The sequence below is a fragment of the Oratosquilla oratoria genome, chromosome 32, assembly GCF_046742065.1.
Source record: "Oratosquilla oratoria isolate Oo_2021 chromosome 32, ASM4674206v1, whole genome shotgun sequence".
NCBI classification, from domain to species: domain Eukaryota; kingdom Metazoa; phylum Arthropoda; class Malacostraca; order Stomatopoda; family Squillidae; genus Oratosquilla; species Oratosquilla oratoria.
In genome coordinates, this window is record NC_134808.1 from 8,877,742 (window position 1) to 8,890,794 (window position 13,053).

General features: G+C 39.3%; 1 protein-coding gene across 5 annotated transcripts in view; it reads right to left on the minus strand.

The window, feature by feature from the left end:
• The window catches only part of LOC143041758 (tudor domain-containing protein 7-like), a 566,748-nt gene that overhangs the window by 24,425 nt on the left and 529,270 nt on the right, over nucleotides 1-13,053 (minus strand). For all 5 annotated transcript variants that reach the window (XM_076213779.1, XM_076213782.1, XM_076213783.1 and 2 more), the window contains 2 exons: nucleotides 5,065-5,213; nucleotides 4,774-4,922 (listed from right to left, as the gene is read on the minus strand). In XM_076213779.1, the coding sequence (XP_076069894.1) occupies nucleotides 4,774-4,922; nucleotides 5,065-5,213 (298 nt within the window). The remainder of the gene's footprint in view (nucleotides 1-4,773; nucleotides 4,923-5,064; nucleotides 5,214-13,053) is intronic.

The following is a 13,053-nucleotide window of genomic DNA, read 5'->3' on the forward strand; positions in this document are numbered from 1 at the left end:
CCCAATGTAGGAAAAAAAAAGCCTTTGATATATGTATGTACTTTATCAAATGTTTTTTGTAGATCTAACAGTGCACAATCTACCCATCCATCCCTTTCTTGCATTATTTCTATTAGCCTAGAGTAAAAGTAAATCAAGTTTGTGGCACATGATCTTCCACATCTAACTCCAAATTGTTTGGATTTAGAATATTATTCTCTTCCAAATGTTTAATCTATTTACTTTTGATAACTTTTTCACATATTTTTGCTATTGTATTTGTAAGGGAGACCAGTCTATAGTTAAATGGATTTTCCTTTTCCCCCCCTTTGTATATTGGTACAATATTTGCATTTTTCCAATCTTGCGGTACTTTTCTTTCTTCGAGGGGGTGATTACTTGTGTATTTTGTCCATTAGTTCATCTATACATTTTTTTAATATCCAATTTGCAATTCCATCTGGCCCGTGTGATTTTCTGACGTCAAGGTTTTTTTATTTAGTCCCTTATTTCCTTCTGTGTCACAGTTATTTCTTTCAATGGGGGGGATCTTTCTCTGTACTTTCTCCCAATTTTGTGTATTTTCAATTGTGAATACAGATTTAAAATGTTTGTTAATAATTTCAGCCATTTCTACATCATCTGTATATTCATTATTTTCTTCGTGCAGTTTCACTATTTCATGTTTATCTTTTAGTTTGTCATTCACATACCTGTAGAATAGTTTAGGTTGGTCTTTGCATTTTTCTATTATGTCTTTTTCATAGTTTCTCTTTTCTTCCCTGCATATTCTTACATATTCATTTCACAGTTTGATGTACAGTCGAACTTCGAAAGCCCGGACCCCGAATGCCCGGACCCTCGTATGACCGGTCGAAATGAACAAAGGGCGGACTTTTCAAGCAAAGTTCCCTATTTGTCCGGTAGGTGGCAGCGACGGCCGTACACGTGTACTAAACCCGGCCCAGTCAAGCCGCCACCAGGGCTGCCGTTTTGTAGAATTTTGTACCAAAACGTAGTAAAATAGCGGCATGTGGCAACTGCACAAGGACATGAGGAAATTTTTTCTACATATCAGCGGGCTGTTAACCTCTTCAGTACGGGCCAAAATCTCGAGGGCAGCATTAGCTGCCAGACATACGATGTGTCGTAATAATACTCACATCATAAAATATAGTCACCGCTTATATCGATCGTTCTCTCTTTCACCTCTGAATTTTGATAACCATAGAAAATGTGATGAAGACAGTTTAGAGAGTATGTCATTACGCAGGGGCAACTATAATAAATATAATCAAGACGCCAATATGGCAGCCTCGCGTATCCACTTGCTCCTCATGCCGCCTATGTATGCGGCACCGTATGGAAGGTGTTAAAAACATTCAAAAACTCAAAATTTTGTTTAAAAATCATAGAACTAGTTATCAAATAATAAATGGTACATCAAAATATGACTTATTGGTAATTGTGTTACTTATAAAATATTATACCCCAAAAGATACGTTTTTACCGTGTAGAAAAAAATTCTAAGCTAAAGTTTCAGCTTTCTTTTAGCAATAATAATATAAAAAAAAAAAAATTATATCTTACTGAATATATTAGGTCATGGGGGGCCTTATATACATTCAAGAATAAAAAAACTAGAACCACCATTTTGTCAAAGTTTGACAAGTATATCTTGCTATGAAAGTCTGCACACGCCCGAGAAGAATGTATGCCCTGGTATGGCAACACTCCCATTCTACACGGCAGTGTAGAAAACGCGGCAACCCTGGCTGCCACCACTGTCCTGCGTGCATACCTTCCGATATTTACAGTGTACGTAATAAAAAATACAATACAGTGCACCCTATATACAGTATATTTACATGCCTGTATTATTGTTATTATTACAGAATTATTAGTATTATAGCATTATTATTACATTATTGTTATTATTACAGTGTTAAGAGTATTATTCTAATGTGTTTCTATGCCATATCATACATTACCTATATGTATACCGCTATGAAAATCTAAGGGTGTTAGGGCGATATTTTTGATAACCGGACGTTTGGCATGACCAGACCACCCTTCCCCCCAATTAGTCTGGGCTTTCGAGGTTCGACTGTATATTTGCCACTTCCTCATTTTTTTTCTTTCTTTTTTCCATCTTTTCCTCGTTTTGTCTCCTCTATCTTAAGCCTCATTACATTGTTTGTTGTACCAGCACTTTATGTACACCCATTCTTGTTTCGTTTTTGGTACATGTCTATTCCCTCATTATAATTTTCTTTTAATATATTCCATTTTGCATTTTGAAAGAATTTTCCAAGTTTCTAATAATCCATTTTATTATACATTAGTCTTCCTTTTCTATGTTTCCAACATTTTGGAATGATCACTATCTGTCCAAGACTATATTTCTGGGGGCACATATTACTACAAATTTTCTACTTTTTATGTCTCTGTTTTCAACTTCAATCATAATAAATTCAAAATTATTTTTTTCTTCTGTTATCTTTGTCACATTTAAGCCTTTCTTAGTCATAAACATGACTCCACCCTGTTTTTCCTTTCTATTTTTCCCCCACTGGTTGTATAGACCTTGTCCCACAGTATTTGATGGTAGTGGACCTTTTAATCTTGTCTCCACAATTCCCATTATGTCTGGTTTCTCTATTGACAGTTGTTTAATTTATTTAGTCCTGAAATCATGCTGTCTATGTTAGTATATGTTATTTTTTAATTTTATCTTTTCTTCTCTTATTTTGTTTATTAGTTTCCTTTTTTTTATGTACCACTACCCTTCCTTCTATTTCCTCCCATCCTCCTTGTTCCACACACCATCTTTGCACACTTTATGACTCCCTCCTTGAACCTTTCCCATTCCTCCTCCATTCCTAGTTCTACTCTATCCTTTACTCCCTCCCACTCCTCTCTCAGCTTCTTCTTATACTCCTTCTCCTTTTCTTTCGCATTTAATCAGTTCACTCTAAGTACCTCCCTACCTTCTGCCCTTTTCCTTTTTCTCCACCTATTCTCCACTCTCAACTAACCTTCCACCAGAAAATGATCTGATATTCCCCCACTCTCTCCCCTTAGAACATGTACATCCTTCACTCTTCTTACTATACTCCTGGTCACCACTATATAGTCCATTAACCCTCTATCTGCCATGCTTCCATCCACCATCCTCTCCCATGTGTACTTATGCTTGACTTTCTTCCGAAACACTGTATTTGCTATCACCAACTCTCTTTCAGAACACATCTCCACCATCAATTCTCCACTATGATTTTTACCTGGAACTCCATACTTCCCAATCACTCAGTCTATTGGCTCATTCCCTACCCTAGCATTTAGGTCTCCCAATACAACTATATTGACATTTCTCCCTAATCCCTCTATGCACTCATTTAAATCCATCCAAAAAGCCTCCCTTTCTTCTACACTCTTCTCACTACAAGGTCCATACGCACTTCACCTTCATCCACATTAACCTTGAAGAAACCTCCTTCCACTCCACTACATGCTTACCTATCTCTTCACTTACTAGTATAGCCACCCCTTCTCTCCCAAGTCCTCTCTTCACTCCTGAGAAACTCCCAACTACACTCCCAAACTCACACTCATCCCTCCCTTTCAACTTAGTTTCACTCAATGCCAACACATCTATCTTTCTTCTCACAAACATACTACCTATCTCTTCCCTTTTACTCTCATCTGTACCACATCCATGCACATTAAAAGACCCAAACCTTAGGGTACTGGTTGGAAAACTCTTAGACCCTCTTATTCCTTTACTTTTTCTAGGAATGTCCCCTGTGGGGCTACAGGTAGCAGGATTCCTAGTCCTATCCCACATCCCGTTTCTTGTCACCTCATACGACTCAAGTAGGAAAACTTGGTGGTAGCATTCTTTTCCCCCACTACAGGGTAGGCAAAAAAAGGAAATAAATATTCAGAGAAATTGTACAGGACAGTAACAAGGGGTTGGGGACAGCATAATGGAGGGACAGTTACAGTAAAATAACAGTGTCATCATTTCTCTATGAACAGAGTCTTCCTGTTCAAGAATTGTATATCTTCTTTGATCTGCTGTTTAAGTGACAAGCAGGCCTGATGAAAGAGGGGGGCAGTGGGGGGCCAGTGCCCTGGGGCCCAAGTAGATTGAAGATGCAACCAGGGTTTTATAGTGTTAGAACATTTTTTCCACATTTTACCTCAGCCAACATGATTATATATTCTTACTGTATGTCATTAATGGTGTCAATTCTGTTTAGTCCAGCTTTATGTAATGTTTTGCCATTTGAAATGGGGGCCCTTAATACTTGCTGTCCCTGGACCTACAATAGCACTTGACAACCCTGGTGACCAGCCAGTTTGGATGGTGTGCATTCATATCACCTGCCAGTATGTGGTTTGTTATTGAGTCAAAAGGTTGGAAATCTGGAATGTGACCTCCTGGAATTTATGTAGTTAGATGGATATATGTGTTTGTGATATTGTAGGTTATTTTCTTAATTTGTGTTTGGCTGTGATAATTTCAGTGATGCTGTGATTGATTGTCTGGTGACTAGTGAAAGGTCTGCTGTTGTGTACTAGTGTCAAGTCCTTTGTGTCTTGTGCTGTCTCCTCTTACTGTTGTGTAATCTGTGAACAAGGGAATTCTTACTTGTAGTGTCAGTTTTGTTTCTTGTATAAATGCAATGTGTATGTTGTCTTCAAGTAAGAGATGGAGCAATTCTATGGGTTCATTCCATTACTGGTCCCTAATGTTAAGGATGAAAGAATGAAGGGGAAAATACTTACCCCCTAGTTTGGCTTTGATGGACTGATAGGGCAAATGTCTGAAAGTTGGCCACAGTGGTTGTACTTTGTTGAACATTGTAACAAAACAGTCACCATAGTCTACAAATAGTCCACAAACCATCTCTTCCACAACTCGGCTCACTCTTGCTCTGCATAATATGAAACTTATTTCATGCCATCTAAAAGACAAACTGCTCTAAGACAATTATATCATACCTTCATATACTTTGTCCAATGTAAGTTTTTCCTAAACAAATCTTATATCAATGCCATGTAGAATTGACATCTTACCTGTACCAAATGTTATCCGTGTGCATAACAGCATAATAACCATCCTGATAAACTGCCTCTAGCTTATGAAGGTTGGAAGACTTCTTGTAAAATTCCTGCATTTCTGCCATTAAGGTTTCAAGTTTTTTTGTCTGCTTCCATGCCTGTACCTGCAAAGTGTGACAATACTTAAGAAAGGGGTGAAAATAGCATCACATCTATTTACTCTGCCTTAAATCACTGTCATTCCATGTCTCTCTTGCAGGAGACCAATAGTTCTTAGGTAACTGCCTATGGCCAACAGGTGGGTCCAAGGTCACTCCGAGAAGAGTTTAGGGGCTACTAGTTTGGAAAATTAAAAAATTAAGTGTTTCAAATTCCTTTGTGTGGTGCTTATATTTACCTAATTGTATTATACAGGAAAGGAGTAATGCAAGTTGAGTCCTGTTTCCCACTCTCCAAGTTATCATACATCCATACATCAGGATACCTAGGTTGTGTTGAATGGGAAGGGGGAGTGCTCATGGATGCCCGAGATAAGCTAATAAGGTGAAAATTAGTGAATATTGAAAGAAAATGGAAGGAAACGAAAATAGGCCAGATGAAACCCCCAGTGGTGGAGCAAAACAAAATGTAAACAAGAACATGGAGATACCACTAGGCATAAGAAGACAATTAGATAACTACAAAGATAGGCCATTTTCCAGTTTTTGTTATGAATGAGGTAACTTGAGTAGAATTGACATAGATAGGGAAATGAGAGCTTTTGGTAGAATTTGTCTCCAGGGTCAAGGATCAACATGATGTGTATAACAAAGAGATTAGTGAATCAAATAAAGAAAATGCTGAAACAATTCTGGAAGTGAATGACCTGAAAAAAAAAGAATTGGCTGAGGTAAAATGTGAAAATGAGGGATTGAAAAGTAAAGATACCGCAAATAATAAGACCATAAAAGAGGTGAATGAACAAATGAAGGTGATGACTGAAAAAATTGGAGGAATTATGGACGAGGAAAAAAAATTACAACTAAAGAAACAATGGAAAGATCATGAAAATGACAATGTTTGTGGTGATCTATGTAACCCCCCAAAATGGGTCCTTGGAGAGAGATTACTCTAAAATGTTAGAAGATACAAGGATTTCATTAAATGGGGTGCTGAAAGAAGAAGGAAATGTGGTACTTATGGGGGATTTTAACTGCAAAGAAATCTATATTGTTTCTCCTTTCATTATTCAAGATAACTGTTTTGTAGAATTCAAGTAAGTTAGTCACGCAAGAACATTTCCATCTGAAATCATGCTGGCTATCATTTATCAAACAGTTACTTTCTAAATGATGTTTGATAGCATCTCTGATGATAGTTTCCATCATTTTTCCTATGATTGAAGTCAAACTTATTGGCCTGCAGTTTTTTCAATTTTTTTTTGTCACCTTTTTTGAATATGGGAGTAACATCAGCTAGTTTCCACTCTCTTGGGACATCTCCGGATATGATGGATTTCTTGAAAATAATTTCCAATGGAACAATCTCGTTTTTCATTTCCTTTAAGATTCTTGGATGCCAACCATCAGGCCCTGGTGTTTTATTAACTTTGAGTCTCTCTATACACCTTTTATTTTTTCTTTTGTTATAGTTACCATAGTAAGTTTACCCTAGACTTTTCACAGGTTTCATTTTGGAGTTCATTTTAAGGTATTTCGTTTACGAATACCGAGCTAATAAATAATTGTTTAAAATATCACACATTCCTTCACTTGAATATTCAAGTTGACTGTCAGGAGATAATAGTGGACCAATGTGATTCCTAATAACCTTTTTATCTCTAATGTAACTATAGAATTCTTTTGGATTATCTTTGGATTTATCAGCGATATTAATTTCGTATTGTCGTTTTCGTTTTTTTTATTGTCTTTTTTAAATTTATCTGTATTAATACATAACTTTGATAGTCATTAGATGTACCTGAGCACTTGTATTTCTTATAAGCCTGTCTCTTTTTAGCAATATTTTTTTTTCAATTTCTTTGTCAAGCCATTTTGGGCGAGCCTGATTTGTGGGATGTGTCCTTAAATGGGATGTATGAATCATCTTAGTAAGCATATTTTGAAATATTTCCCACATCTGATCTACAGGTCTTTTGCTTAATTTTGCCTCCCTATCTATAAGCTGAAGCTCCTGATGTAGTCCTATGAACTTAGAAACACAAGTATCAATTCCAAAAAAAAATTGTAGTTTGAATCTAAGTTGTGATCACTATTTGCAACAATTTCACCGACTTCTACATTGGTTATCATGCTTTCATGGCTAGTAATCAATAGATTGAATAAGTTTCCATATCTTGTGGGCTCTTTTACATGCTGAACTAAGTAACTGTCACCAAGAAAATCAATCAAGTGACTACCTATGTGGCCATGTTCATGGGTCATCCAATCAATATCAGTAAAATTTAAATCATCCATTATCTGACATCAAGGTTCTTTATTTTTTTAATTGGTCCCTTATTTCTTTCTGTGTCACCATTATTTCTTTCAAGAGTGTGTGTGGAAGAATACTGGATGTTAATATTTTAACAGAGAGTAATGCAATGTAAGATAATCTAGTAACCCAGTACAGTAAGGACCCTTTGGTCACTAGTTGCCTAGTGTGAAAGTCTCAGGCAACTGCAAGCAACTAGTGACTGTCAAGGAGTTGTGGAATCCTTTCTCATCATCTCATTTGTTGATAGAATGGCATCAATGGAGGAGGGGCTTCTGTTAGCTTTGCTGGTCAAGAAAAAGAGACGCTCTCAAAAAAAAGAACAAGCATATGCATGAGATGTTACTGGACTGGGCAACAGCCTAAGCCTGTTGCGCAACCAGGCAACTGCAGTGACATAGTGTGAAAGGTTCAATCTATAATAATGGTAGGCAACTAGTGACTGTCACTAGTTGCGTAGTGTGAAAGGGCCCTAAATACAAAATACCAGCAAAACACACTCAAATATACACAAACTGGAACAATGGCTCAGAAATAACATAATAGAAACACAGATGCTTGAAACAGATTAGAGGATGATATAGCCCAAGTTCAAACAATAAATGTATTTACATATATATACCAAGGATTTTTCCCCCTTACAAGGGAGGGAGCCAAAAAGAAAAAGGCATAAAATCATTCCCACGCATTCCATCCCTAAATACACTCCACATCCCTCCACCCTCCCTCCCATCTTAGCACCTTCTGGATGACGGGTGCTGCACCTTGTCCACTGCCCTGGGTCAGAGGCAGTGTTGCAAGGCACAGCACATCCACAGCAAGGCCGTTTCATTAAATCGGCGACCCCCTCTCTCCGTCCCCCCCCATGCATAAAAGGAGAAGATGGGGAGAAATCCCTTTGGGCTGCGTCAAATTTTGCTCACACATGCCACCTCAGCCCCCATCCCCCCACATGTATTTAAATCTTAAAAATAATAATAATAATAATAATAATAATAATAATAATAATAATAATAATAATAATAATAAAAAATAAATAAATAGATATTCAAATCTAAATTGGAAATCAAAGATACATATCAAGTTGGACCTGTACATGAATTTGAGGCTAGGTACGATATAATAGAGACTAAGAGGCTGAACCTGACAAGCATTGCTCCTTTCCTGTATGATGCAACTAGGTAAATACCCCCAGAAATCAATTACAACACTGCTCATTTCAGATAACCAAGAAATGAAAATATATATATATATATATATATATATATATATATATATATATATATATATATATATATATATATATATATACATACATACATATACCAAGGCTTTTTCCCCCTTCCAAGGGAGGTAGCCAAAAAGGGAAAGGCATAAAAACACTCCCACCCATTTCATCCCTAAATACACTCCACACCCCTCCCACCCTCCCTCTCATCTGAGCACCTCCTGGATGACGGGTCATCCCTGCACCCTGCCCACCGCCCTGGGTCAGAAGCAGTGTCGCAAGACACAGCACATCCACAGCAAGGCCGCTTCATTTAATCGGCGACCCCCCCTCTCCGTCCCCCCTTGCATATAAGGAGAGGACGGGGAGAAATCCCTTCGGGCTGCGTCAAAATTTACTCACACATACTACCCCACCCCCCATATATATCAATAGAATAAAATAAATCAAATGGCCAAATTCTTCCACTGGAAAGGAACCCAAAAAATTTTGGTCTAACATTTGATACCCATATGACATTCAGCCCACATATCAAGGACCTGACAGCAAAAATCAACAAGAAAACAAACCTTTTAAAAGCCATCACTAATATGGACTTAGGGAAGCAAAAGGAAATTCTAATAACCATCTATAAACAGTTCATAGGAACCACCTTAGGCTACACCTCCACAGCACAGTTCCCAACAATCAGCATATCAAACATAATTTAAAAACACTGCAGAATGGAGCACTGAGAGTAATATCAGAATGCACCAAAAGCCACCCCTATAGGACACCTATATCTAGAAACAAAATCCTCCCAAGGGAACATAATATGAAAATCAAAGATAAATAATCCTATACCTACTGGTCCTAGTGTGGCAGCTTTTATTTCGAGGGACCACCCCCCCAACCCCAAGAGTTGGGGGGAACCCACCACAAGGTAGCACCAATCTCAAGGAGCAGCTTCAGCTACCCTGGCAAATACCACAACCCTTATCCAACAATGCACCTTCACATTTTTTCTGCACTGAGGGGTGATCTCCAGTGTCTCTTCTCCCACTATTAGGCACAGATGTAGACAGGAACCCTAAATCCATCACAACCTATACTTGTCCAACATGCTCCAAACCTTAAGTCATCAAAGGGCTCGGTTCAATGCAATTCATGCAAAAACTGGGCCCACCTCACTTTCATAGTACATACATACATATACCAAAGGCTCCTTTCCCCCGTATAGGGGAGGTAACCAAAAAACAAAGGCATAGAAATCACTCCCACCCATTCCATCCCTATCACACTCCACTCCCCTCCACCCTCTTATCTTGGCACCTCCTGGATGGCAGGCCATCCCTGTATCACACCCACTGCCCTGGGTCAGAAGCAATGTCGCAAGACACAGCACATCCACAGCAAGGCCACTTCATTAAATAGGCGACCCCTCCTTCCGTCCCCTCATGCAGAAAAGGAGAAGACAGGGAGAAATCCCTTCAGGCTGCATAAAATTATTTCTCACACATATTCCTTCACCTCCCATCCCCCACCCACTCCACCTCATGCATTACAGCATCATCCATACACAACCATTCTCTATTCACCCATCTTATGTCCTCTCCTGTCCTTCCTCAACACATTCCCCTCTTTCCCAAAGCCCCTTTTACCCCATCCATCCATCTCATCCTAGGTCGACTCCTCACATTCACTCCTTCCATCTCTGCCTTCCACACCTCTTTTACTAGTCTTTCTTCACTCATTCTTTTCATGTGTCCACACCATCCCAATACTCTTTCATCAACCCTATCTCCCAACTCCCTTTCCATCCCTGTTCTCCTTCTCACTCTATCCAGCCTTGTAACCCCTATCATACTTCTCAGACACCTCATCTCAAACACATTTAAACTCCTCTTCTCTTATGTTCAATGTTTCCGCCCCATTCAGTGCTGTTGGCACAATCACTCCTTCATACAGTCTCCTCTTAGCATCCATTCACAAATGTCTATATCTTATTACAGTTTTTAATCCACCAAGGCATTTATTTGCTTCTCTCAATCTACATTCTACCTCCACTTCCACTCCTCCCTTTCCTGTCGCATTCGCACCCAAGTATCTAAAACTATCCACTTCCTCCAGTCTCTCTCCCTTAATACTCACTTCCATTCTGCTGCCACTTTCTCCCCTTGTACATCTCATCACCTTACTTTTACCCACATTTATCTTCAGCTTTCTTCTTTTGCACAACTTCCCAAACTCTGTCACTAAGTTCCTCAATCCCTCCTCTGATCCTGCTACAAGCGCAGTGTCATCCGCAAACAACAGCTGGCTTATCTCCCACTTTCCTCCATTTTCTTTAACCATCTCCAATCCCTGGCCCACTACCTTTGCATTTACCTCTCACACCACCCCCATCCATGTATAAGTTGAACAGCCAGAGTGACACAACTCATCCCTGACAAAGTCCCACCTTTACTTCAAACCACTCACTCTCTCCATTTCTAACCCTAACACAAGCTTGACTACTCTCATAAAAACTCTTGACAGCTCTTAGAAGCTTTCCTCCAATCCCGTATATCTTAAATACCTCCAACAGTGCCTTCCTGTCTACCCTGTCATAAGCCTTTTCCAGATCCATAAGAGCCCAAAAAACATCCTTAACTTTTCCTATACCTTTCTCACATATCTGTCTTACCACAAAAATTTGATTTATGCAATTCCTACTGGTCCCAAACCCACACTCTTCCTCACCAATTACTCCTTCTGTTCCTCTCTTAATCCTCTCAATTAAGACCCTCCCATAAGCCTTCCCAACTACACTTAATAAGTTGATCCCTGTGAAACTACTACATTCACACTTGTCCCCTTTTCCCTTGTAAAGTGGAACTAAACAGTCACTCTTCCAGTCCTCCGGCACTCTACCCTCTCTTGAACAAACATTATATAACCTCACCAGTCAGTCCACCATCAATGTACCTCCTTTTTTCAGACATTCTGCATGACATCCATCCAACCCAGGTGCCTTACCTGCTCTCATCATCTTAACAACTGCCTTCATTACATCTTTCCTTATTTCTCCTCCATTTTTCTCCACTTGCACAGTACTTTGTGGATATAAAACATTACACAAACACCTGAACCTGTTCCTCATGCCCACCCATAACCTCACTCCCATCTTACCACCCCAAGTCTGCATCCTTGCCCACACCTCCACCCTTGCCATAACCTCTCCCCAACCCTCCTCCCTAACCACTCCTCTTCCTCCTAACCCTGATCCTAATCCTCCCCAACTGTACAGCAACTTTTAACATGTACAGAACACACATCATGACCTTACAACATAACATTGATGTCATAGACACAAAAAATACAAACTCAAACACTTCCTCAAGCAACATAACATACACATTGCCATCATACAAGATATTAAACTACAAAACTCACAAATAATTTCACTACCACCAGACAAGACTGAACCAACAGCCACAGTGGTGGACTCATCACCCTGATCCATCAATCTATCTGCTTTGTGGACTGAAGTACCACCACCAAATCCCTCCTCCCTCCCACAAACACCACTGAAACCCAATCAATCCAAATCCAAACAGGTAATAAGTCCATAATCACAATAGTTAATATGTAACCTCCCCCATCATCCCCAATAGTTTCCAACAACATTAGGACTAACCTCTATCAACTTTCCACCATCCCCAACCTTATCCTGGGTGGTGAATTTAACACCAAGTCGTTGGCCTGGTATGTCAACAATGCCAACACAGAGAGAGGGTTTGATTTCCATACACAACCTGACTCAGTGACCATCATGAACAACACCCATAATCACACACATATCCCCCAACAAGCCCCCTACACCTCCTCCTCTCCTGACATCACCTTCTGTTTCCCATGTCTAACCCCAAGAACTTCTTAGAAAGTGGATGGAGCCCTCAGATACAACCACCTTCCAGTCATCATCACCACTAAAACACGATACACCCCAGCTGGCTACAGACACACATACACCAATTACAAAACAGCACATTGAGAAGCTTTCACTGAAGAGACAGAACAACAATTTGAGACACTGAACAGTACACCAATCAGACATAGACACTGCTGTGCACACCTTCAATACAACCATACAAAATGCAGACAAGAAATACATCCCCAGAGGCAAAAGAAAATCACACAACCCAAATTTCACACCAGATATCTAAGGCCTCATCAGACAATGCAGCACACTAAAACACAACACCCCCACCTACCCTTCAGAATAAAACCGACCAAATACAAGCACTTAACACTGAGATCAACAACATAATACATGAACAAAA